The 26,739-nt window shown below is 47.3% G+C and overlaps 1 protein-coding gene across 3 annotated transcripts in view; it reads right to left on the bottom strand.

Annotated features, from left to right (window-relative positions):
* The window catches only part of EYA2 (EYA transcriptional coactivator and phosphatase 2), a 262,825-nt gene that overhangs the window by 26,448 nt on the left and 209,638 nt on the right, over window positions 1-26,739 (bottom strand). For all 3 annotated transcript variants that reach the window (XM_072801322.1, XM_072801321.1, XM_072801324.1), the window contains one exon: window positions 19,991-20,080. In XM_072801322.1, coding sequence (XP_072657423.1) covers window positions 19,991-20,080 — 90 coding nt within the window. The remainder of the gene's footprint in view (window positions 1-19,990; window positions 20,081-26,739) is intronic.

Below are 26,739 nucleotides of genomic sequence, written 5' to 3'. Positions count from 1 at the left end.
TCTGGCAGCGTGGGGCTTGCCTTCTTCTGTCCCAACCATCCTTAGCCCTTTCCAGAGGGCTCTACAGTCTCTTCTGGGTTTTCTTCCCTTCACATTACCTGATTCCTTGGCCCCTGGGCATGCAGGTTGGAGCCCCCTGAGCCAAAGAAATCTTATGTAGGGCCAGCAATCCTGAGATGTTAATGAAAATTGTCTTTAAAAGCCAATGCTAACTTTGAAGACCCAGGCACAGAGAAAACAAAATTAGTAGCCGACTTCTCCCCCAACCCGCTGCTTTGCCTGAAATTGGAAAAACACCTCCCTGTGCCCCCCAGTCCTTGCCTCAAGCTGGAAAGCTGCTCTGGGGGGTCACACGGGCTCAGGCCCCTGGGCAGGGTTCCCTGCGCTTTCCCTGATGTCAGGGGAAAGGTATGTGGGAGGCTCTGGTTTTCTCATTTGCAAGGGGATTGTTGGGGGTGCTAAAGTGTGACAACAGTAGCGATCACATTTCGGACTTAATAAAATACCATGACGCTCAGCTAGACGCTACCTCATACTCCACCAGCTGACCTGGATCCAGTTACCCGTGGAGCCTGGGCTGGCAATGAGGGGAGTGGGACAACACTGAGGATGTGATCTCTAGGGGAGGAAGATCCTCTTCCCCTCAATTCTCCTGCATGGGGGCTGGCCTCTAAGATGGGGAGCTGACTTTTCTCGGCCTGGGGTGCTTCTGGCCTCTTCTGGGTCAAGTGTGACTATCCTGGGTAGCGGAAAGGGGTGGCGGTGGGGGTCTAAGCAGGATCGGCTAGTAAAGACAGAGGAAGGGTTCCTATGCCTTGACCTGGGGGAGAGGCCTGGGCCCCGATGCAATCCCAGCCACAAGGAATTTACACTTTCCAATCCAGAGAAACACCCGCACATTGTCTTGGGCAAGGATGTCCATCATCCTAGTGAGAAACAGGAAAACACCTAAGGTTCCTTCAACTGGATCATCACTAAGTGAAATGTGGTATGTCCATTCAGTGGAATCCTACCTAGTAGTTCAGAAGAAGGAGGTTGATTTTTATGTTAGCACATGGAAATATTTCCAAAAAATCCTATTGTGTGGGGGAAAAAATAGGCTGGAGAATGATACATCCAGTATCAACATCATATATATACAGCTGACCCAGTAACGGCACAGGGGTTAGGAGCACTGACTCCCATGCAGTCAAAAATCTGTGTACAACTTTTGACTCTCTCCAAACTTAACTACTAATAGCTCTTGTTGATTGAAAGCCTTACTGGTAATATAAAGTCAATTACTACATATTTTATATGTTATATTTAGTATGTACTGTATTTAAAAAAAGATTTTATTTATTTATTCATGAGAGACACACAGAGACAGAGGTAGAGACATAGGCAGAGGGAGAAGCAGGCTCACCGTGGGGACCCTGATGTGGGACTCGATCCCAGGACCCCAGGATCATGACCTGAGCCAAAGGCAGATACTTGACCACTGAGCCACCCAGGTGCTCCTATATATTGTATTCTTAGAATAAAGTGAGCTACAGAAAAGCCAGTGTTATTAAGAACACCATAAGGAAAATACATTTACAGTGCTGTGCTGTATTTATTAAAAAATCTGCATATATTTGGATCCAGGCAATTCAATCTCATGTTGGGATACCTGGGTGGCTCAGTCAGTTGAGCATTCAACTCTTGGTTTTGGCTCAGGTCATGATCTCCAGGTCGTGGGATCAAGGCCCATGGTGGGCTCTATGCTCAGTGCAGAATTTGCTTGGATTCTCTCTCCCTCCCCCTCTGCTGCTCCCCACTGTGTAGTCTCTTTCTCTCTCAAATAAATAAGTAAATATAACTTTTAAAAAACCCATGTTGGGGGCAGCCCTGGTGGCTCAGTGGTTTAAGCGCCGCCTTCGGTCCAGGGCGTGATCCTGCGGACCCGGGATGGGGTCCCATATCGGGCTCCCTGCATGGAGCCTGCATCTCCCTCTGCCCATGTCTCTGCCTCTCTCTCTGTGTCTCTCATGAATAAATAAATGAAATCTTAAAAAAAAAAAAACCCATGTTGTTTAAGGATCAACTGTATTTATTAAAACCCATTAAAAACAAAGTAAGATATTTCATATGGATATATACATAAATGGAAAAGAAAGATCTGGAAGCTTAAGCATCTGACTGGAAGCAGCAGTTCCATCTGGGGAGGCACTGGGATTGGGTTAGCGGTCAAAGGAGGCCTTCAACTCACTGAAATGCTTACTCCCTCCTTCTCTCCCCTTTCACTCTCTCTTTTTATAAGGATAATGCACATATGAATTGCCTTTGAAAATAGAAAATGTCTTATGGGAAGCAGACAGACAGGATCTAACACTGAAGGACACTTAGGTTCCCAATGTGCCAGAGGCTGTGCTCAGCACTTTGTATATATTACGGAGGATACTGTTGACATCCCGTCTCATGGAGGAGAAGATGAAGTGGGGAGAAGTGCAGAAATGTGCCTGTTTATGGGCTGAATTGTGATTCCTCAAAAGCTGTTGAAACCCTAACCCCCAGGACCTGTGAATGGACCTTATTAGGAAATAGGCTCTTTGCAGATGATCTAGTTGTGGTGAGGTCATTAGGGTGGTGGCTCTAATCCAATATGGCAGTGTCCTTATAAAAAAGAAATGAGGCTGCAAGACAGACACACCCAGGGAGAATGCCATGGGACCACGAGGACGGAGAGGCATGGCACAGACTCTCCCCCACAGCCCTCAGAAGGAACCAACCCTTACGGCACCTTGATTTTGGACTTCTGGTCTCAAGAATCGAGACATGTTGTTCCTGTTGTTTAGGCCTCCCCAGTCTGTGTACGTTGTTATGGCAGCCCTGGCAAATGGATACGGTGCCCGAGGCTACACAGTGAGGGCGAGGAGGAGGCCACGCGGCTGGCCACCTTCAGAGTCCGGGCTCACAAGCATGGTCCATCCAAGGACTATTCGTGAAAAACACTTACTATAGGCCCAGAACCACATCAGACAATGCATAGATCGAGAGCCGTGGGTGTGTGTGGGGTTTCAAGGATGAAAAGTGACCCTTGCCCTGCAGGTACTTAGCATGTCACTGGGAGAGATGAGGTACTAATTCAATACACAGACATACTGGTGATGTACTGTGCACCCAACACTAGGCGGGGCCTGGCACGTGTCCTGGAGTAATCCCTGCCTCCTTGCTTCCCCTCACACTCCTCAACCAACCCATCAGCAAATCCTGCTGGCTCTCCCGTCAATGTATGTCCACAATAAGTCAACATATATTCAATACGTGTCCACAATCTGACTACTCCCACCTCCTCTACTACTCCCACCACGGTCCAAGCCCTCGTTATCTCCCCCCGAGATTGGGGCTCAGCAAACTATAACCTGGGGGCCAAATGTAGCCCACCACCTAGCTGTGTGAATAAAGCTTTACTGCAGCACTGCTAACTTCATTCATTTACTACCGTCTATGGCTGCTTTCGTCCTACGACGAGAGAACTGAGTAGTCAAGACAGAGGCAGCGTGGCCCGCCTAAAATAGCTACTACCTGGCTCTTTGCAGACGAAGTTTGCGGATCCCCGACTCAGACTCTTGTGGTCATCTTCTCACTCTCCCTGCTTCTACCCTTTCTATGCCCCGTCCTGCCAGCTTAGTCCACATCCAGCAGTCATAGGAGTCCTGTTAACAGCTAAGTCAGATCCTGTCCCTCTCTGCTCAAAACCCCACAGTGGCTCCTGCCTCCCTTCGAGTAGAAGCACAGTCCTCACAAAGACTCGGGCCCTGTGTGTCTGCACCCTGTCCCCATCTCCCACCCATCCCTCACTGCACTTGCAGACACAGCAGCCTCCTGCTATTCCTTCAACAACCTGTACGTTCTTGCCGCAGGGCCTCTGCACTTGCTGTTCCTTCTGTTTCGAATGACTTTTCCTTCTCTTGCCATGTTCCAAAGCCTGAAGAGGGCTCTGTTGATATAATCTCCTTTTTAAAAGCTGCCCCAACTCCACATCACATCAAGACAAATAACTTGTCTCTGTTTTCCCACTTTATAGGGTGTCTGGGATTAACCTAGGCCTGATATAATGGCCAATGTCTTCTTTAATTCAATAAATTGGGGAACTCTAAAGGTAGCACCTATTGTTTACTGATTTTTTGCAAGGTCAGAGAGTACATCAGTTAATAGCATGGTCTCTGGACCCTAGGTTCAAACTCTGGCTCTGCTACTTATTAACTGAATAATCTTGGACAAGGTACTGAATCTTTTGATCCTCACTTCCTATCTGCAGCTGAGCTATGAAATACCACTTACTGCACCGGGGTAGTGCAGGGATTAAATGAGTCTGTACAGGTAGGGCACTTGGAAAAGCATAGAGAATGCCACCTGCACATTTGGCATCATTATTGGTGTTATAACAATTTTGAATTCTACAGGCCCGAACTCTGTGCTTGGTCCAGTAATGGTCAAATCGAGCTGAGTTCACCATCAAGAGAGGCTCACGGATGGCCAACTCTGCAGATGAGGCCACTGAGAAGAGAAGCAGAAAATCACATTCCTTGGTCAAACCCCCAGCACCATGTCAGGAGGCCTCATGCTCATGCATCTCAGGGAGCGGGGGCAGGAGAGAACTGGTGGAGACGGTAGGGTTCACATCTCCTGGATGTTGGGGTTGGCATTCAAACACCCCTCCCTGGGCTCCAGTCCCAGCTCTGCCATTTTCTAGATGTGTGATCCTGGCTGGCTTACCTAACATCAAAACTTTTAGTTTTAGAATAATTTTAGATTTACAGAAAAGTTGCAAATATGGTATAGAGAGTTCCCGTATATCCCAGTTTCCCTTATTGTTAACATCTTATATGTATATATATTAAAGATTTTATTTATTTATGAAAGAGAGAGGGAGGAGGAGCAGAGGGAGAGGGACAAGCAGACTCTGTGCTGAGTGTGGAGTCCGATGTAGGACTCGATCTCAGGACCCTGAAATCATGACCTGAGCTGAAAACAAGAGTCAGACACTTAAGTGACTGACTCACCCAGGTGGCCCAACATCGTATATTTGTACGGCGCACTTGCCACAACTAATAAATATTACTATATCGTTATTAACTGGTGTCAATTCTTTTTTTAATTTTAAAAATTTTATTTATTTTATTTTAATTTTATTTTTAGATTTTATTTATTTATTAATGAGAGACACAGAGGGAGAGAGAGAGAAGCAGAGACACAGGGAGAGGGAGAAGCAGGCACCATGCAGGGAGCCCGACGTGGGACTTGATCCTGGGTTTCCAGGATCACACCCTGGGCTAAAGGTGGTGCTAAATCGCTGAGCCATCCGGGCTGCCCAAATTCTTTTTTTTTTTTTAAGTCACACGTTGTCAATGGCATTTTACTTTTTCTTTTCAACATCTGCAGCTTCCTTGGCTGTCTCTGCCCGAATGTTGAAGATCCGGGCATTGACACGGGCCACGTGAAGATGGGCGGACACCTTTCAGTTCTCCTCCATAAGGACTCTGGCTCTCTCCTTGCAGACATTCCGTATGCACACAACTGGGCCTGCCAGCTGGTGGACGATGTGAGTTCTTTGGCAGAGCTGTGTCCCTTCTCGGGGGCTGAGGGCTTCCTAGGGGAAGAGGATGAGCTGGGAGCAATACTCCTTCAGCTGCTGCACGCTGGCCTGCAGGGACCATGCGGACTAGTTTGGCCTTTTTGGGCCCCTGAGATCTCAACAGTCTGCACCACCTTCTTGTGGGTGCCAGCTGGCACCCTGGTGTGATGTCCCACTGTGGGGCACCCCACGATGGGCTGGATGGATCCCTACACAGGGTGTGGGTTGACGCGGTGAGCCTTGGCTTGCTGGGCCCTGCCTCTGTGGATCTTCCATGGCTGCTGGTTGAACCCTTGGCCACCTGCTGCTGTCCGTCCTTGTGGAAACTGGGCTTCGGGATCATGCCGTTCTGACTGAGCACCATGGCTGCTGCCTCCCGGCCTCCTCCGAGAGAGAACGGCCCAACTGGTGTCAATTCTTCACTCAGCATTCCTTAGTCTTCTCACGAATGTCCTTTTTCTCTTCTGGAATCCCTTCCAGAACATCACACTACATCCTGTCATCTTCTCTCTTTAGGTTCCTCTGGGCCTTGATAGTTTCTTTGACTTTCCCTGGTGTTGCTAACAGTTTAAAGGGGGTACCAGGCAGGTGTTTCGCAGAATGTCTCTCAACAGGGACTGGCCTGTTGTTTCTCTCATGGTTAGACTGGGGTTATGGGTTTTGGTGAGCAGGACTGCAGAGGGAACGTGCCCTTCTCACTGCATCATGTCAACACGACTTACCACTTAACATGCTCCTGGTGACATTGGTCACTTGGCTCAGATAGTTTCCATCAGGTGGTCCACTGTGAAGTTACTTTCCCCTCCTTTCCGTACTGTAATTTTTTTTTTAAAGATCTTATTTGTTTATTCCTGAGAGACACAGAGAGAGAGGCAGAGACACAGGCAGAGGGAGAAGCAGGCTCCTGGGAGGAGCCTGATGTGGGACTTGATCCCAGGACCCCAGGGTCATGCCCTGAGCCAAAGGCAGATGCTCAACCACTGAGCCACCCGGGTGCCCCTATACTGTACTCTTTGAAAGGAAGTCACGATGCAAAGCTCATAGTTAGGGTGGAGTCTCTAAATAAATGATTCAGGGGGTACATGGGTGGCTCAGTGGGTTAAGCGTCTGACTCTTGGTTTCGGCTCAGGTCATGATTTCAGGGTCATGAGATTGAGCTCCACATCCGGCTCCATGCTCAGTGGGGAGTCTGCTTGAGATTCTCTCTCTCCCTCTCTCTCTGTCCCTCCCCCTACTCACGTGCTCTCTCTCCCTCTCTCAAATAAATAAAATCTTAAAAAAAATAAATGATTCAGAATTTTCTGCATGGGAGATTTTCCTATTCTCTATTTACTTATGTGTTTAATCATTATCTGTGTCATTATGGACTCATGGGCATTTTTTAATACTTAGAATCCAATAGTATGTTACTTGCTCTAGTACTCAAAGAATTCCAGCTTTGGCCACTGGGAACTCTTTCAGGGAGCTCCTGTGTCCCTTTGACATTCTCCATCATTGTAGGGTGTTTTGAGCCCTTCTGTATTTTCTGGCACCGTAAGATGCTCCACATTTATTACATGTAATTTCCTGTCCCAGTCCTAGAATCGACCACTTCTCCAAGGAGCCCAGGTTCCTTTTCTTGGAAAATGGTATTAGAACCCAAGAGCTGGGTGCTGGGTGTGCTCATTCTCCCAGAATGTCATTGCTTTGGGGCTCTCTCAGGTGACAGAGCAAAGTCTCCAATTCCTTTTTGAAAAATTACAAAACATGGTTAGTATATCATTTGCAGGTGTGTTACAAGGCACGTGGCAGCCTGATATATGGAACCAGTTATAGTCCAGATCCCTCATTCACCAGCGATCTGAAACTGAAGTCCAGACGGGGCCCAGGTGGAACTCAGGTGAAGAGTCGCAGGGCACAGGTGAGAGTAACTGTGGGGCTGTAGGAGTGTCCCCCTTCCAGCAGCAATGACAGATTTGTCCGTTTGTTATGTGCTTGCAGTCCAGATTTAATTCAGGGTGATGCTCATCTCATAAAATGTGGGGGAGAGCGCCTCATCTTTTTCTTTGCTTTGTAGTTTGTATAAAATGGAGTTTATCCTTTCCTCTAATATTTGGTGGACCTGGTGCCTCTTTTGAGACTACATTCTTAACTACCATTTCAATTTCTCACAGTCATGGATTTATTTATTTTTAAATTTCCCCGTGGGTTAATTTTGGTAATTCACGTCTTCCTGCAAAGTGTCAACTTCATCTAGGTTTCAAGTTCATTGGTATAATAGCCTACAGTATCCTCATAATTAAAAAAAAAAAAGGAATCTCCCCTGAACTATAGTTTTCATTCTGGATGTTGTTTATCATTCCTATCTCTTCCCTTTCTTTTTTCTTCTTTTTTTAAAAATTTATTTTCTTTTTTCTTTGTTTTTTCTTTTTTCTTCTTAAAAAAGATTTATTTATTTGAGAAAGAGAGAGAAGCACAAGCAGGGTGGAGGGGCAGAGGGAGAGGGAGAAGCAGACTCCCCGCTGAGCAGGGAGCCCAACACAGAGCTCCAGCCCAGGACCCTTAGGATCATGACCAGAGCCGAGGACAGACACTTAACCGACTGAGACACCCAGGTGCCCCTCTCTCTTTTCTCTTGTTCCTGCTTGCCAAAATCTTATCTTCCTTTGTGGTCTTTTCAATATTCCTGTTTTTTTTTTTTTTTTTTTTTTTTAATAAAAATGCAGTTTAAGGCCAGATCATCCTTTGCTTGCATCCCGCAGGCTTTAATCTTCATTGTTTCCATCGTCGTTCTGAACAGCAAGCTCAGCGACCAACGCTTGTCACAACTCGTTGATTCAGCCGGTGACAGCAGGGGTCTCCCTGCCCTGCTGAGGTCGGATCCCATTACTTTTTGTCCTTGGCTGCCTGGAGACAAGAATGCAGGGAGGGAATCGTCGACAAATCTGCTTTAGAAAAATGACTCTTGTCACAGGCCATGTGGACTCCCCGGCCACCCCTTCTCTTTCGAGGCAGGGCTATGTTTAAGGGAGATGGCTTACTGCTGCCTCTAGACCAGCCAGAGAGGGGCCTGCCTGCTCCCCAGGAGGGGGACTCGGGCCGTCTTTCTCGTGTTGTCTAAATGCTGAGCTTATCTGAAGAGCACCAAAGGGGCCGTGGGCTGCGCCGCATTAATGGACGGTTGGGCAGGATGCCTGCGAGAGCAGCTGGGCGCTGACACGGTGAAATACTATTCTCTGCGACAGGTCCCGCAGAACCCTAAATCAGACGTGAGCAGTCAGGCCTGCCTGGGTTGCAGCCGCTTGGGGGGATCCTTCCCAAGGCTCCCCCTCAGGTCCGCCCAGCTGCTCCTGACTCAGGGCGAGGGGTCTCTGAGGCCCAGAGACCTTCAGGTCGGTCTTTTTTTTTTGTCAGTCTTGTTTCTTGCCGAGGACTTGCTTCTCCCCTGCACTCTGCTGATCTTCCGCCTTCCTTGCCCCCTCGGGTCATTGCACAACCTGTTTCCCGGGAAGTGCAGGAATTGGCTTGGCCTGGGACGAAATCTCCTCGCTGCTCGTCCTCTGTGATCCATCGTGTCCTCCTGTGTGAGAGATTCAAAGAGCCCTCCCTGGCAGTGTGGTTGTGAGATTTCGGTGAGGAAATGCACAGGCGAGGCCCAGCCCAGGAGCTCGGTACGTTTCCGTGCTGGGCAAGTTAACTTCGTGGTGCCTCAGTGTTCCCATCTGGAAATGGGGTATGTAAGAGTATGTCTGGGCAGCGTAAGGCCTGAATGAATGAGTGCGGTACCCGTCAGCCGGGGCTGTGACTGTGTTTATTATTCCCATCTGGGCCCCCCACTCAGCTCCTGCCTTGGCCTGCGTCCTCTTTCTAGAAACGCTTTCAGATCTTCTGTCTGTTTCTCTGCTCACCTCCAGGGTGGGGAGTGAGGATGTGGTCATGGTTCATGACGTTTCCGTTGTTGTTATCTGTGTTGTTTTGTATAGACAACGTGAAGGTGATGTGCTAACTCACAGAGGAGCTCTTGTCTCTGTCTTCCACATTTATGCCGGGAATTCCTTCTCCGCTTGCTGCCAGACTTTGCTCGTGTTTTTCCACATGTCTTGGCCACTCCAACCCTCTCTGCTCTCTCTTTCCCTGTAAACCCATCGTCTACAACACCCATCTGAATCTAGATTGTGGGGAATCTTCTTTCCCATGCCAGATGGCAATTGCTCTCCCTGGGAGAGGCAGCAGAGCACTGTGGGTGAGCGCTCGGACTCCAGGGCCAGGGCCTGGGTCTGAACACTGCCACTGCCAACTGTATGACTTTGGGCTGTTCACTTAACCTCTCTGTGCCTCAGTTTCCTCACTTGTAAAATGGGTGTATGGACTGAACGTCGGTGCCCACCCCCCCACCTCCCACAGTGCATCTGTTGGAGCCTGGAATCACCACCAGGGTGGCTGTATTTGGAGATGGGGCCTCTAGGGAAGGAAATATTCATGTTAAATGAGGTCACAAGGGTGGGGCCCTGATCAAGTAGGATTAGCGGCCCTATAGGAAGGGACATCAGAGAGCGCCCTTCTCCGTCTGCACGTTCACACTGAGGAGAGGCCATGAGGGTACAGGATGTTCACCTCGGTTGGGGCCTTCTAGGCTCCAGAACTGTGAGAAAACTCATTTCTGTTGTTTAAACCATTCAGTCTGTGGTGTTTGGTGGTGGTAGCCCGAGCAGACTAAGACAACGGGGTAACGATGATGAAGACTATGCAAGTGAATACACATAAACTCTTCAGAACAGGGTCTGGTACAGAAGTGCTCAGTAAATGTCAGCTAGGATTACGATTTTTGTCATCATCATTATCATCATCACTGAAAACATAGGTCACGTCTTACAAATTTAGGACTCCGGAGTTGCATCGATAGCACTTCCTACGATGAGGTGAATGTTCTGTTCTGTCCAGTATGATGGCCACCAGCCACAGGCCGCTATTTACCTTAAAATTAGTTAAAATTAAATACACTACACATTCAAGGCCTCAGTTGCACTAGACATATTTCAGGTGCTTCACAGCCACATGTGGCCAGTGGCTGCTGTAAGTGGTCAGAACAGAACATGTACAGCATTGTAGAAAAATCTACTGGACAGGACCTGCTCTGGCCCATTGACTTCCATATCGTTTTGACTGTGACTTTCAGTAAGACATACATTTGCTATCACACAGGGATTTTAATTACCAAAACATAATTTATATCACTGACACAACTTTTCAAACAGTATTCACCACTATGTTTGCGACGTACCCCGTCATACTCTATTTTACCCCGTACTCCTTAATCACCGAAGAAATGATGCTGGTCTTGACCCTTTTAATGGGTCGTGGGTTTGCTTTTTAAAAAAATGCTGGTGTTCCCTGCGTAGTAGGGAGCAGGAAAGAGAGAATGATTTTGAAGGCCTGGACTAGATACTGTAAATACCTTTCCTCATTTCAGTCCCACAGCGACCTGTGGAGGAATCGGTGCGTCAGGCAAATTCAATGCCTAGTTCAAGGTCTGAGAGCTTAGAAGGAGTGGGATGGGGATTTGATTTTGGATCCGTCTGAAATCGGGGAGCATCCCCACTCTCTCCCCACTGCCAGGTCTTTCCGTGGAGCAGCAGCCTCGGGCAGCAGTTCTTGTCTCTGCTCCCTCATGCGGCGCTGTCCTGGATTTTGCCCTATGGAAGCCCCTTTTGTTTACTTCTCATTTTATCTTTATTTTTTAAAAAAGATTTTATTTATTTGAGAGAGAGAGAGAGAGAGAGAGAGCGTGCGCACAAGCAGGAGGAGTAGGAGGGGCAGAGGGAGAAGCAGACTCCCCACTGAGCAGGGAGCCTGATGTGGGGCTTGGTCCCAGGACTCTGGGATCATGACCTGAGTCAAAGGCAGGCTCTTAACTGACTGAGCCACCCAGGCAACCCTTCTCATTTTATTTTGAAATCTATTCACTGAAGGGGCACCTGGGTGGCTCAGTCTGTTAAGCATCCAACTCTTGATTTCGGCTCAGGTTATGTTCTCAGGGTCGTGAGATCGAGCCCCTGTTGGGCTCTGTGCTGGGTGTGGACCCCAGGGATTCTCTGTCTCCTTCTCCCTCTGCCCCGCTTCTCCATCTAAAAAAAATAAAAAAAAATAAGATAAAACTGTCATTTCATGCTAAGCAATATCACCTACAAAGAAATCACTGGCTTGATGTGTCAATCACTTCCGCCCCTAGATACTCATAGGAAAAAATCATAAGTTTAACAAAAAAAATTTTTTTTTTTGTATTTCGAGTAAAAAGAAAGCCACCTGAAGCCTGGATTACGATGTACACTATGTGATCTAGAAATAGCGTGCAGCTGGCTGACAGCTCTCTAGGGCTCAGTGCTGTGTTTCTCAAGGGGGTGTCTCCTGCATTTTGGGTGTGATGCTTTCTCACGTGGGGCTGTCCTCAGTGTTGGGTTCTTTGGCACTGCTGTTCCTGCCTGCTAAAAGCCAGTAGCTCTTCCCCTTCCTCCCTCCCATCTCCACACACATCCTCCTGGCAGAATGGCTCTGCCCTCCTGTCTATTAAACCACACTGACAAGGATGACGAGGTTGCAAACCCAGACAGTGCCTGCTCTTGGGGAAGAAACGGTGACAACACCAGCCCTCTCCCACACACTGCGCCCGCCTGGCTTACGATGGCCTCCATTCCTTGTCTCTCTCTTGTCCAAACCGAGAGCCCTCTTGATGGAATCTGGAAACACTCCTAATGACACCACCTGTGAAATCTGAGCCATTCAACAAGGTCGAGATTTTCAAATTTATTTTTAACCAAAGTTACAGTGTCTTGAAACAGAAATACTGAATTATTGTTTTAAAACAACAGGATTTGCATTTTTTAAGAGTACAGGTCTTGGAGTCCAGCAAATTCCAGTTTGAATGGGGCTTAATACTTATAGCTGCTGTGAGCTTGGGCAAATCTCTCATCCTCTCTAAATTTTAGTTTCCTCATCTGTAAAATGAGGGGAAAGATATATGATTGGCTGCACATAGTTGTGCACAAATTTCTGGTATCTTTGCAGGTGAGGACTCTACATGCACATGATGCTAATGAACATTATTATAATAATACTAATAGCCATCAGTGATATCGTGCTATTATGTCCTAAGTGCTTTATATATATCTATTCATTTAATTCTCAAAGTACTCTTATGAGGCAGGTATTATTATTATTCCCATTTTGCAGATGAGGACAGAGGCACCGAGAGATTAAGTAACTCACCTGAGGTCACACAGCCTGTAAGTGCAGAGCTGGGCTATGACTATGAACCTAGGCCATCTGTCCCAGAATGTTTGCTCTCAATCATTGCCTCATATTGCCTCTGATAAAGGCCCAGTGGACGGGGGGAAGTTTGCAGCTCATCCTTTGGCTTTCTGTACCCATCAACGTCATTTCAAAAAGTATCTATAGAATGCAACCTCTGTGCCAGGTGTTTGGGTTGGGTAGGCACTTAGTAGAATTGCTTTGTGCTTCCTGTCAAGCTGGCTGCTTTGGCTGCCAACGTTTCCTCCTTCACTTGCCAACGAGGGAGAGCCCAGTGGCCCTTGAAGCCAAGGGGGCCCCGGTGCCCCCTGAAGGTAGAGTCTCGGGGGTCCAAGAACAACCACCCAGTGGGTCCGTTCCCAAGTCTGGATCTGGACTTGCTCTCAGGGTCTTCCATATCTCAGGAGGTTTCTTTTTTTTTTTTTTAAATTTTATTTATTCATGAGAGAGAGAGAGAGAGAGAGAGAGAGAGGCAGAGACATAGGCAGAGGGAGAAGCAGGCTCCCTGCAGGGACCCTGACGCATGACTCGATCCCAGGACACTGGGATCACAACCTGAGCTGAAGGCAGATGCTCAACCACTGAGCCACCGGGTGCCTCCTGGTTTCTAAGGCTTGATGGAGACCTTTCACTGCTCTGGATCATGGGACAAACGGCTGCAGGCCTAGTTACACAATCTTAGCTGGGCTTGTTGAGTGCCTACCCCGTGCCAGGCACCCTGGGTGCCCGCGCAGGTAATCCTCGTACAGCGGAGGAGCGGGCACCAGGGTCACGGCTTCACGCCCTCCGTCTCTGGGCTTACAACAATCTACAAGATATGTTTTCATCCTTGTTTTACAGAAGAGGAAACGGAGGCCCAGGAAGTTGAAGTCACCGTGTCTAAGATCATCCAGCGAGCGGCACAGTGGGGTTCAGACCAAAGCCCGTCTGACTTCAACGCCGGTGCCTCCGCGGCCGCGGCCTTGTTCGTCGGCTGTTTTCTCTGCCGTGAATGTCATGGTTCTCTGCCAACCTTGCTTCCCCACTACCGCATTCATCCTGGGGTGGACGGAGGAAAGAGCTCTCTCTCTTCCCGCAGGCAGTTCCCGCAGTCATCCAGCCTTTGGACAGGTGCAGACTGGCTGCTGCATAAATGCCGGGGCCTCTGCAGCCTCGGATGCCCCCCGTGAGTACGAATGTCCCTCAGTGTGGATGAGCGTGGCAGCCGGGGCTCTCTCAGGGCTCTGCTTTCTTCCTGCCACCAGCAACATATCGAACCAGCCCCCAGGGCGACCCGTGCTCCCCGCCTTCCAGCCTATACCTGGAGGGTGTCTGGCCCTGGGCAGAGAGCTCTGAGGGCTCCTACTCACTCCAAAATTCCTTTTCACAAAGGAGCTGGGTTCTAATTCAGCTCCAAGTATACTTTCTTTAGCCATCTCTTGGTTTTACTGGGTTTACTGGGGGACAGAAAAAGAGACCAAACTGTTGCATCTCCCAAAGCTACAAGGCTGAATTTTGGGACAAATCCTAACCTTAGGGTAATGAGATCCTCCCACCAGCCTCTCTAAAGACATAGACTTGCACACATACACATATGCTGCATTCATGTTCAGCGGTTCATGTGCCCTTAATAGATGGAGCATGACCTGAGCAATCACTCTTGAGCCATAAATTCTTTAAACTGGGATTTGTCTCTAAGTTGCTGAGGTGCCTGGCTGGTACCTCTGATATGAATTTTCATCTAAGAAGGTGAAACAAGTTAATAAAAATGATGTGGGTGAGGGGTCCTGGCCGGCTTGTACTGTACAACAAGCAGCTTCTGTACGAGGCCGAGGTGGCCCGGAGCCAGGGAGCCAGTTGCAGGTATTTTTGCCCAAACTCCAGCAATGGGAGTCATCATCTTTGCCTTATCTCTTGTCGTGGGCATTGTTTCTGAGTCATTGTAGAATCAGGAGTTGGGCAAGCTGGTTGTCTTCTTCTAGCTCATGGTAAAATAAATGTCTAATGATTTAAAAGAAAGAATTTGGGATCCCTGGGTGGCGCAGCGGTTTGGCGCCTGCCTTTGGCCCGGGGCGTGATCCTGGAGACCCGGGATCGAATCCCACATCGGGCTCCCGGTGCATGGAGCCTGCTTCTCCCTCTGCCTGTGTCTCTGCCTCTCTCTCTCTCTCTGTGACTATCATAAATAAATTAAAAAAAAAATAAAAGAAAGAATTTGCCCTCGGACCATGAAGCCCCCCTGCACAACCCCATGGCATGCACGGCACCCCCCTGGATGGAGAGGCCCGGTCATTGGCTCCGTGTGGGCAGCTTTCATCTGCCGTCATCATTACAACCTTGGAAGGTCGGGGCTTTTCTTTTACCTTCTGAGCAGATGAGGGAACTGAGTCCACAGGAGAGAGAGAGACAGCTGCCCCGGGCGCACAGCCAGGCACTGGGGGGAGCCAGGACTCCAATAGGCCTTTGGCAGGTGGAACGGATTAGAAGGTGCTGGCCCTAAACTCGGGACAGACGTCCAGGAAAGCCTGGGGGTACAGATGAACTTGGCACCTACCCTGTCTCTGACCCGTCCCTGCACCTCAGGATTCCTCCCTTTGAGTGCTCTCACAGGGGGGTCTGGGCACCTGACTTGACCCCACTCAGATACCTGCTTCCCCCCCTTGCCCACTTTGGTCTGTTCCCCAGGCAGCCGGAGGGAGCCTCTGAACCCCAAGTCAGACGATGGTGCTTTCCTGCTTAAAACCCCCAATGGCTTCCTGTCACTCTGAGAATATCATCCAAAGCCCTAGGATGGTCCAGGGCCCCACGTGATCTGCACCCACCTCCCACTCCCGCTGCCCACCCCAGTCCCCGGCTCCTGCTCCGGACCCGTTTCAGGAACCTGCCGACTTGTATCAAGCCTCAGGGCCCCAGCCCTCTGTCCTCTCTGTGTGGCACGCTCGCTGCCTGGATACCCACACGCCCCCTCCCTCCCCTCACCTGGGCATCTGCTCAACTGTGACAGAAGCCTTACCTGGCTGGACCAAGTGAAATAACAGCCTCTGGCCTGTGACCATTCAGGGCACTTTATCCGACATTATATATTCAGTTGTTCATTGCTTCTCTGGCTGGAAGGTCAGTGCTATGAGGGTGGGGATCTTTTTTTTTTTTTTAAGATTTTATTTATTTATTCATGAGAGACGCAGTGAGAGACGCAGAGACACAGGCAGAGAGAGAAGCAGGCTCCCCGCAGGGAGCCCGATGTGGGACTCAATCCTGGGACTCTGGGACCAAGCCCTGAGCCGAAGGCAGATGCTCAACCACTGAGCCACCCAGGCGTCCCGACGGTGGGGATCTTGCTGCATATTGTTTGCCACTGAATCCGCAGCACTTAGGGGAGGGGCTGGCAAATGCTAAGTTGCCCCCCAAACACTGCTGCATGCAAGAGCTAACTCCCTTATTTACAGATGGCACTGCAGGCTCAGAGCAGAAGGTGGGGGGGTCCTCTGACTTTGACCCCTAAACTCTACCCTCCATGCAGGAGCTGGTCTCGCTGGCCTCAGGCAGGCCAAGCCCGTCTCCCAAATCCCAGTGTCTCCCTGGGGAGCCCCGGGAAGCTGCCCCCTGGATTCTGACAATGGCTTGCAAAAGCAAGCAAATTGTTTTCACTTGTGTGAGTCTTAACTTGCCCATCATGAATCATGGTTTCAATTCTGCCCAGGTGCCTTGGGGGCTTCTGGCACTGGGGGCATTTTTGAAAAATTTAGGGAATAACACCAAACTGGCTTCCCTGAGTAGCTCCAGCTGGTAATTAAATCCTTTGCCAAGAGGTGTGACTTCCACTTGGGGGCCAGTGAGGACCGCAGAGGGGGCAAGACTGAAGATATTGCCTTAAAACCCCCATCAGGCCAGCAAAATGCCTGGCTTGGAGGCTCGGGTTCAACCCACATGGATAAAGTGCACACTATGTGTCTCGCATGTTTACTGTGTGGGACTTAAAATTCATGTATCTACCCGTTGATCTGGTATCTCCTATGGGGTGTCACAGACACCTTAAACCCCATGTGCCCACGACAGGAGGGTGGGTTTCCCAACTGTATTCCCACATCTACCCATCTCAGAGAACGGCACTGTCACCCTGGTCAGGCCAAGCCTCCCTCCACTCCTCTCTCTCCCTCATGCCCCCATCCAACTCATAGGAACCCTCTTGGCTTTACCGCCATCCTGAAGCCCACATCCTACCACCTTGATCCAACCCACCTTTCTCCTCTTGCTTGGACAACTGCAATAGTCTCTTTACTGGTCTCCCAGCCTCCACTCTTCCCCTCCTAATGCCCATTCTCCACTCAGCAGCCAGAGTCCTTTTAAAACATAAACTAGATCATGCAGCTTTTCCTGTTTTATGGTCCTTGGCCCCACGGTTGTCCACAGCACTTAGAATAAAATCTGATGTCCGTGATCCACTCTGATGTCCGTGACCCATGTCTGGCCCACACCTCCCTCTCCAGATTCATTTATTCTAGTCACCCTTTTGCTTTCACTCATTCATTACAGTCACTGTGGCCTTCACACTACTTCCCACCTCAGGGCCTTTGCATACGCTGGTCCCACCTTTCTAGATTTTCACCTAGCTGGCTTCTGTCATCATTCAGGCCTTGGCTCAAGTGTCACTTCCTCGAGAGGCCTTCCCTGCCTCCCTCGAGAATGATGATCCCCATCTACCCCTTTTCCCCCATCACTACTATCACATCTAATTATTTTATTTTCTTCCTGACCTTTTCATTAAATGAACTTTCTCATTTATGGATTACTTTGGCTGTTTCCTGATGAGTCCCTGGGGATTGAGAGTGACGCAGCTGTGGTTCCTGTCCTCATGGAGCCAACATTCTAAGGAGATCTTGAGAGACCGAATCTACCCTGGACTTTTCAACTACAAGAGCCAATAATTTCCTTTTATTTCTTAAAACCATTTGGGGTTTATTATTTGCAATCAACTGACTCTTTATGACATTAGGCCCCAGAAATGCTTGCTGAATTCAGTTGCCTTGTTTTGTTGTTTTGTTCATTAGTTCTCTCTCCCTCTCTCCTCCTTCTTTTTCTCTAAGACATGAGAGGTCATCGTGAAGGGGGCCTGCGTGTTGCATCTGGCTGAGGGACAGTCCTGGGCTGGATACTCATGGAACCACCCGATTCGCCCATGTTCTCTTTTGTTATCAATGAGGTTCTACATAGATCCTCTCTTTAATTCCTCAGAAAGTTGAGAATAGAGCTGCCCCATGGCCCAGCAATTGCTCTACTGGGTATTTACTCCAAAGATACAAATGTAGTGATCCGAAGGGGCACCTGCAACCCAGTGTTTATAGCAGCAATGCCCTCAATAGCCAAACTATGGAAAGAGCCCAGATGTCCACCGACAGTGAAAGGATAAAGAAGATGCGGCACATATGTACAATGGAATACTGCTCAGCCATCAAAAAAAATGACATCTTGCCATTTGCAATGACATGGATGGAACTAGAAGGTATTATGCTAAGTGAAATAGGTTCATCAGAGAAAGACAATTATCGTATGATCTCATTCATATGTGGAATTTAAGAAACAAAACAGAGGATCATAGGGGAAGGGAGGGAAAAATAAGATGAAAGCAGAGAGGGAAACAAAACCACAAGAAACTCTTAATCATAGGAAGCAAACTGAGGGTTGCTGGAGGAGAGTGGGGGGGATAGGGTAACTGGGTGATGGGCATTAAGGAGAGCATGTGATGTGATGAGCACCAGGTGTTATAGAAGACTGATGAATCACCGACCTCTAACTCTGAAGCCAATAATACATTATAAATTAATTAATTGAATTTAAATTAAAAAATAATAAATACAAACAAACAACAAAAAAGATCCTCTCTTTGAAACAGATGTTGGGCAGAGAACAATTCCAGTTCACAGATAGGAGGGCTGAGGCCCAAATGGGTTGCCCAGGCTGGAAAGATCACAAGGCTGATCATTTCAGCAAGGGTGTCCTCCTCTGGAATTCTAGGACCTCAGACCAGAAAGGAAAACCTGTATCCTTTCCTAATAAGTATTAGTCACACTCGGGGCCAATCAAGACAGATCTGAATTCATAGCCTTCATATTTCTACTTCATAGGCTAGTTCCAGGCACTTTTGATTCCAGAAGAAAAATAGGCCTGCTAAGATCAACAGGAGTGTTCTTTCATATGCAGTATGATTTAGGTGACCTTCATTTTTCAATCAGGTAAACCAAGAATGCAAATACAATTTACAAAGCCAGAAGATCCCCACATTAATCCTCTTATCAACCCCAAAATGCCTTCTTCACCTTGGAGAAAGCTGCTTGCTCTTCATCAGAGATAAGTCACGCATTGTATTTCCCTCCTTGCTTTGGCTACCAGGGAGCTCAGGGATGAACTCTCAGCTTCACTGCAGCAGTTGGCCTGAGCTAGATTTTTTGGTCCAGGGCCTTACCCTCATTCGTTACTTAGCTTTCTATTCCTTTGCCTTGCTTTAACAGTTCAATTTTAAATATGGTTTCCATTTCAAATTCTTCTCATATCTTCCTGCCACAGGCTGGGTATAAACAGAGGAATTAAATTGATTTCTGACGCTGCCCTCCCCCTGTCTCCTATCTCTTTTGCCACTTGCTTCGGGGCATGGGAGCAGATGCTAAGTAAGCACAGTCCCTCTGTTTGCTCTCTCTCTTCGTAAAACATGTTTTCAGGGGAATGTAAATTGTTTTTAAAAGCTTCCATCCTGGCCCACTGCTAATTATTACTGACCCAGGAGGATCTGTACTAATTTGCCTTAATAAACTTATTAAACAGCAAATTTCAGGAGGAAGAGACGACACAGCCCTTATTGGATTAGCGTAACTGCCAGTGGACATCACCACCGGAGTGGAGAGAAGAGCACTGGCTGCACTGGGAAGCCGGAGAGATCCGCTGGCCAAGTGTGTTTTCAATAAACTGTCGCTGGCCATGGTTTTGTGCCCTCTTGGGGGTTGTCAGCAGAAGTTTCTAGCCTCCAAAGGAAAAAGGAAAGCCAGCAAAGAGAAAAGGCAGTGTCTCTTCCCCTGAACCAGACACAGGTCATTAAATACAGTGACTATGACACGGAATGGGAGGGGAATGCCAAACCTCCAGGTCGTTGAAGAACAGATGTGTATCTGCAAGGTTGAAGATCATTTCCTCCATCATCAGGCCGATGCGCACTGACGTCGTGGTGTCCTGGCAGAAAGAAAGGACAGAGTCACCTGTCAGCCAGGCTTCTTTCTTTTAACCCCCACCCCTGCTGAAAGGCAGCCACGGTCATTCCTGATGGGCTCACATGTGGCCTAGGCTGTGTCTCCCCGTGGGGTCAGGGTGATGATGCCAGGTAGCCTCTAAGATCATATTTCTAGATGTTCCCAGTTTCTATTTGCCCTCTTTAGTACTGCAATCTCCCCCAAATGTCCCTGCAACTGCAGCTGTGCTCAGCATTGCCAGATCCAGGAATGGCAGCAATAAAGGGGAATCCGTTCCAGCCTTTCTGCTTCCACGGAGGCCTGGAAGGCTGCAGGGAAGCAGCTTGGACTATGCTATGTAAAACCCACTGGGAGAGCTGACATGTTGGTTCTCTCTTTATTACAATTTTCTGTCTAGATGCTGTCTTACTCCTCCTGGTACATGCAATAACACTGTTATCTCACCACAGAAAATTAATTATAAAAACAAGCACAAAAACAAAACCCCATCATGGTCCATCCATAGTGTGGAAAACTAGGCTGCCATTAAAAAAGTCAAGTCATGTTAGAGTTACTGATGTGAAACTACCACCAAGATATTAAGTAACAAAAGCAAGTTGTACCACAGGACAATGTGTGAAACCCAACTGTGCAATGAAAGGGTCCCTTCTCTCTCCTTCTCTCTTACACACATGCTGCGGTAGACTGCATGACAGTTCTCCCATATTTGGGGTCCCTTCCTAGAGAGCTCCCTGTAGGAGGATGATCCACACCAGGGATTGGCACACTACACCCATGGGCCCAACCTGACCTGTTGCCTGTGTATGGCTCATGAGCTAGACATGACTTTTTACATTTTTTTTTTTTAGAGAGATACAGAGATGTGCATGCAAGTAGGGGGAGGGGTAGAGGGAGAGAGCAACTTTAGCAGGCTCCCACATCCAGCATGGAGCCCAATGCAGGACTTGATCTCATGACCCTGAGGTCATTACCTGAGCTGAAATCAAGAGTTAGACAACTCAACCAACCCAGCCACCCAGGCACCCTAACTTTTAACATTTGTAAACAGTGTATTATCCATGGTTGCTTTTGTGCTTTGAAGGCAGAGGTGAGCAGGAGCCACAGAGACCGTATGTCCTGCAAGGCCTAAGATATTTACTATCTGGCCCCATGCAGGAACTGTCTGGCAACTCCTAATATACACCCTCCCTGTTGAACTCAGATGTGACCATGGGACTTGTGTTGGCTAATGATATGTGAGCAGAAGTTATGTTTCATTGCTGGTTTGAAGCTTTAAGGTTAAGTGCATGCTTGGTCACGCTCTCTCTTCTCACCTCACAAGACTAAATGTTCCAGAGAAAAGATAGTGGGGGTCAGAGCTGCAACAGATCAGAATGGGCAAGTACCATAAAAGAGAAGTAGATGACATCTGGGGGATGCTTGTTACTGCAGCATAACCTCACCTATCCTAACTGATGCACATGGTTCGATGGTTCTCAATTCTCAGTGCACACTGTAATGACTGGGAGCATGGAAAAATCCTGATGCTCAGGCTCTCTCCAGGCCAATAAAATCAGAATTTCTGAGCATGGGTTCCAGGCTTTAGGAGTGTTGAAAGCTGCCCACCCACCTGATTTCAAGGTTATGAGGTAGCCAAGGTTACGAACCATTGTTCTAAGAGGATACACAACACTTAGTAATATTCCTAGTTAATATCCATTAAGTGCTTTCTCTGTGCCGCTTTACACATTAACTCATTAATTCATTTAATTCCCACAAAGACCTACAAGCTGAGTATTAATATTTTCTCATTTTACAGATGAGAAAACTGTTAGGTAACTTGCTCAAGGCCCTGCAGCTAGTGAGTGCTGGGATTGGACCGGGTCATGTCGCACCAGCAGCACTGCTTGTGAGGAGGACCTGGAGGGGCTGGGGTGGCAGGAGGCATGAAGGGGACCTTGTACTGTCACTCCATACACGTCTTCTCCTGTTTGAATTTTTCACCAGGAGGCTGTCTTATTTCTATTGTAAAAATAAATAATTAATGACATAAACCTTTCTCGACCCTTAAAAAAAATGGGGAAAAAATGTAGCTGGTGATCTCAGCTTCACACACACACACAACTGTGGAGAATCAAGCCCAGGAACACAGCCATTAGGTGCAACACCTCATTAGGGCCCCCAAAGCCAAAGCTTAGCACTCCGGGTCCTGGCTGGAAGGCGGGAGGGTAGAGTACTCAACAAAAAATGAAGAAAAAATGAGGAAAACAAACGTTTCAGGGGCAACCGGGGAATTGGTGTGTGACCCGGGAGAGGGTTTTGGGGGGTGTTTCCATACATTAGTCACCCCTCAACCACCTCACTCCTGCATGATTGCCTGTTCCTTCTTGGCAAGGCCATGCACCTAACCACGGATGAGCAGCCCTCTGCACGTTAGACGAGATGCAAGAAGCTGCCCTCCACACTTGTTCGCTGAAAGGATTTATGTAGAAAAATGTCAACTCCCAGGCCAGCACATAAAACAGGAAAAGTAATTATCGCATATGGAATGGTCTGTCTGTGAAAAGTATTTTGTATAGTGAGAAGAAAGCAAATACTCAGTATTGATACAGCTGAAATTACGTCTTATCGATACTGGCAGGATGTGGGGAGGAAGTCTGCGTGTGTGTGATGGGAGCCAGGGTGAGGAAAGAGAGCTAAATTCTCATCTTCTAGTTTGGGAAGCTGGGGAGCATGCCTAATGTGGAAAGAAAAATCAAGAAGTAATAACATAAGCAGGTTACTTAGAAATTTGGAGGTAAGTATCAAAAGAATCTGGAAGGGTTGAAAGTTGTTGCCTGTGGGCAGAAAGAAAGGGTGGGCGTGGGGTCCACTGGGAACGCCTATTTCTCTTAACACTTTCCTTTGTTGAACCATGTGAGTTTTAAACTCTATGCACATATTTCCTGGATGAAAAAGACCTAAATTCAAAAAAGAAGGGAATATACTTACTAAATCCACTTCCCATTGTCTACCCTAGAGAAAAACCCATATATATGAACAAGGGACATGTAAAAAGATGTTTATTGCAGAATTGTTTGTAAATAACAAAGACTGAACAACTTAGCTGTCCAGCCAAAGGTTATTAGAGAAACAAGTTGTAGTATATTCACTCGGTGGAAAACTAAATTCAATGGAAAGAAATGAACCACATCTCCACATATTAACATGGACATATCAAAAAAATAATATTGAGTGAAAGTAAGTTTTCTGAAAGTTATATACTGCATGTTATTGGCATTTACTAGAAACATATAAAATGTTACCACGTACTTTCCAAAGGCACTTATATATTTATAAATATCTGAAAGGATATACCCAGAGTCAGAACAATAATTATTCCTGGAAGGGCAGAGAGGAGGGAACAGGAATTAGAAGTAAGGATGAAAGTGAACTTTTGCACGAGCTGGAATATTCTAAAATGTTTTGAAGGAGAAGGGATTCACATACTTATAATTAAAAATTAAAACAAAATTTTGAGGTGCCTGGCTGGCTCAGTTGGTGGAGCATGAGACTCTTGGTCTCGGGGTTATGTGTTTGAGCCCCAGGTTGGGTGTAGAGATTACTTAAAGATAAAATCTTTAAAAAAATTAAAACAAAATTTTAAAGACGTCCAGATGTTTCTGAGGAGAACCTTTAGAATGCCCATATACTCCTTGAGAATTCGTATTGTTTCAGGTTTTCCTAAAATCCGCTTGCATGCTGCCTGTGGACTGTTCTGAAAAGAGGTGGGACCTCTTTTCAAGGAATTTGATAAAAATTAGCTGTAGAGAGGTGGAAAAGTCTGGAATAGCCCAAGAAAAGCACAACTGTCCCAGGAGTTAAGCAACACAGAGTGTGACCCTGAGCCAGACCACTTTATCCAAGTAGAAAATGTTTTTCCAGGATTGCAAAGACTGAGAAACTAAGAAAAAAAAATTGGTGGAGACTCAGCATTAATTAATGTGAAACACATCCAGAGTGAGGGCAGGATGAAAGCCACCAGTTCTGTATTGTGTTGCCTGCTGAATACGTTCCTAATATATTCCATAAACACGCCACCTTGGTCCTGTTGGCTGTAGTCACTCTGCGGTTCGGAGGGGGATCCTCTTTCTGGTCTAACACGTCTCCCTGTCAAATAAAGCCTAGAATAGGGAAGACTTCACGCCACATTCTTCGGCTAAAAACAGGCCACTGACCCAGTCAAACCCGTTCTGACCCTTCTACTGCCCAAGACTGTGGTGAGGTTTATGGGGACACCTGCTCTGGTATGTAGCAAGCCCTCCTCAAGTACTGGTCATTGTCAAAATCCCACTTCCCATCCCACTTCCTCGAACCCTGATGCAAAGAACTTGTTTCTGTAAACCCAGCAGAAACCCCCACATCAGATGGTACTTTATGAACACCACTTCTTAATCACGACACACTCTTTGGATTAAAAAAAAAATCAGCTTGCTTAGGTTAATTTCCTAAATAAGCAACAGCAGGAACAGATTGTTTTTAAAAAATGATCAATGTAAGTCAGACGGGAGAACTGAAAAAGAGATTTTTTTTTTTTTTTTCCAAAACAGGTTTCAATTTGTAACTTGTCCATCAAAGGGTCGTGCTGGGGGCTGGTGGGGTTGGGTGGACTGAACATCATCTTTGACTCGAGAGTTTGGGGGTGGTTTTTTCTCCGTGAAGGGATAAATCAAAGGCATTACAGGTTTTTTTTTAAATGCGTCTAACGATCTATGAGATTTCTCAGGGTTCACATTTGACACGGTGAGCTGTGCTGTGTGTGCACATTCGTTTAGGAGGCTCCAAGCCTTAGCACTCGGCCCCAGGGGGGATGCTGTGGACCCTGCTGCAAGTGTGCGGCCTAATTATTACGCATTCTTGGTGAAGTTCTCTAACGAGAGGAGGATGGCGGGGCCTTCCTCCACAAGGGCCACTCTCAGATCTGCCTCATGGATCAGTAAGTCAGTTGTGATGTGTGGTTGTTTCCCAGATGGATGGGATATGGTAAGAACATGAACAAGAAAGTCTTTCCTAAAACGAGTTTAATCCGATGTCAAACCAATGCGAACGAAGAAAACAGCATATGGATTCTGGGAGGTTTTCCAATTCTGAACACAAAAGTTACTCAGGTTCATTAAGATGACAGCTGCTGTTTACTACCAAGTGTCTCCATCGTGCCCAAATTTACAAGCTCCTCCCCATTTTAAGCCCTATTCTTGGAGGTCTACTTCCCAATCCTTATGGATCAGGAGGTAACATTTTCATTTCTAAGGAGTCCAAGTATTTTTTTTTTTTTTGAGATTTTATTTATTTGTCAGAGAGACAGAGAGCGAGACAGCGCACAAGCAATGGGACAGGAAGAGGGAGAGGGAGAAGAGATGCTCTGTAGAGCGGGGAACCCAACATAGGGATCGATCTCGGGACCCCAAGATCATTACCTGAGCCAAAGGCAGATACTTAACTGACTGAGCCACCCAGGTGCCCCCGAGTCCAAGTTTTTACCAAAAAGTTGTTTAAATGAATCACAACTGCATCTGCCGGCTATAGAATTCCTTCTTTGAGTTTACTATGTTTTCTGTTTTAAGCATGTTGCTCTTTGGTCGTAGATGGTTCCAATGAGTGTTTCAAAGAAGTGAGATCCACACACTATTTATTAAACTTCACAAAAACCCTTTGAACAAAAGGCAGACACACCCTAATCTTGTCCTGAAACCTTAGGTGACTGTTGTCCTTTGGGTACTTTTGCAGCTGTCTGAGTAATAATATTTACAGCTAATCTCTGAGCACTTTGGAGTAGACGTTAGGAGAGTGGGTTCTCAGCCAGACTGCTTATGACCAAGGCCAGTTCCACCTCTTACCAGCTAGATGACTCTGTACAAGCTACGCAACTTCTGTGTGCCTCAGTTTGTCACCTGTAAAATGGGGTTACTCACCACAGGGTGGTTATAAAGATCAAATGGGTTTTTCAAAGGGCTGGTTATCATCTTGTTAGTGAAAGTTCACTTTAGTGGCCAGCATTAAAAAAAGAAAAAAAAAAAAGAATGGGAGAAATACTAGAGAATCTGTGGCCCACTGTCTGTTTTTGTAAATAAAGTTTTATTGGAACACAGCAATGCCCATTTGTTCACTTAATGCTTACGGCTGCTTTTGTGCTACAATGGCAGAGTTGACAGTCACTACAGAGCCTAGCCTAAGTCTGAAATGCCATTTCTTCCAGAGGCAGCTTTGTGACCAGAACTCAGGTCCGATTTGACATCAGATTCCGTAATCCTCTGGTTATGTCATGCTGCCTGTGACAGCACCTTTGCTCTGAGGAAGTGTTGCCTTCCATGGTTCGGCTGCGTGACTGGAAAGAAGTGTAATGTCTCCCCTGGAATATCCAGATGTACCAGGCCTAGTATCTGGTGGTCTCCCCTGAGCTGAGCCATTTTAGTTGGTTTCCCGTGGGGTCCCTGCCATGAAGATCTGGAGGCTGTCTGCGCAGGAAAGGGTTAACGCGGCAGGCCTGGGCTGCTCAAACTTTGCACCTTCCTAAGAAGGCCCATCTTCAAGCCTGGCCCGTGGTTGGCTCCTGGTAGATGAGCTCCGAATCCTTGGGCGGTGCAATCCTAGTTGATGCTAACAGTGGTGAGTGCCTGTTGTTGT

This window comes from Canis lupus, chromosome 26, assembly GCF_048164855.1.
Source record: "Canis lupus baileyi chromosome 26, mCanLup2.hap1, whole genome shotgun sequence".
Classification (NCBI taxonomy): Eukaryota; Metazoa; Chordata; class Mammalia; order Carnivora; family Canidae; genus Canis; species Canis lupus.
This window is presented reverse-complemented; position numbering and strand designations above follow the sequence as displayed.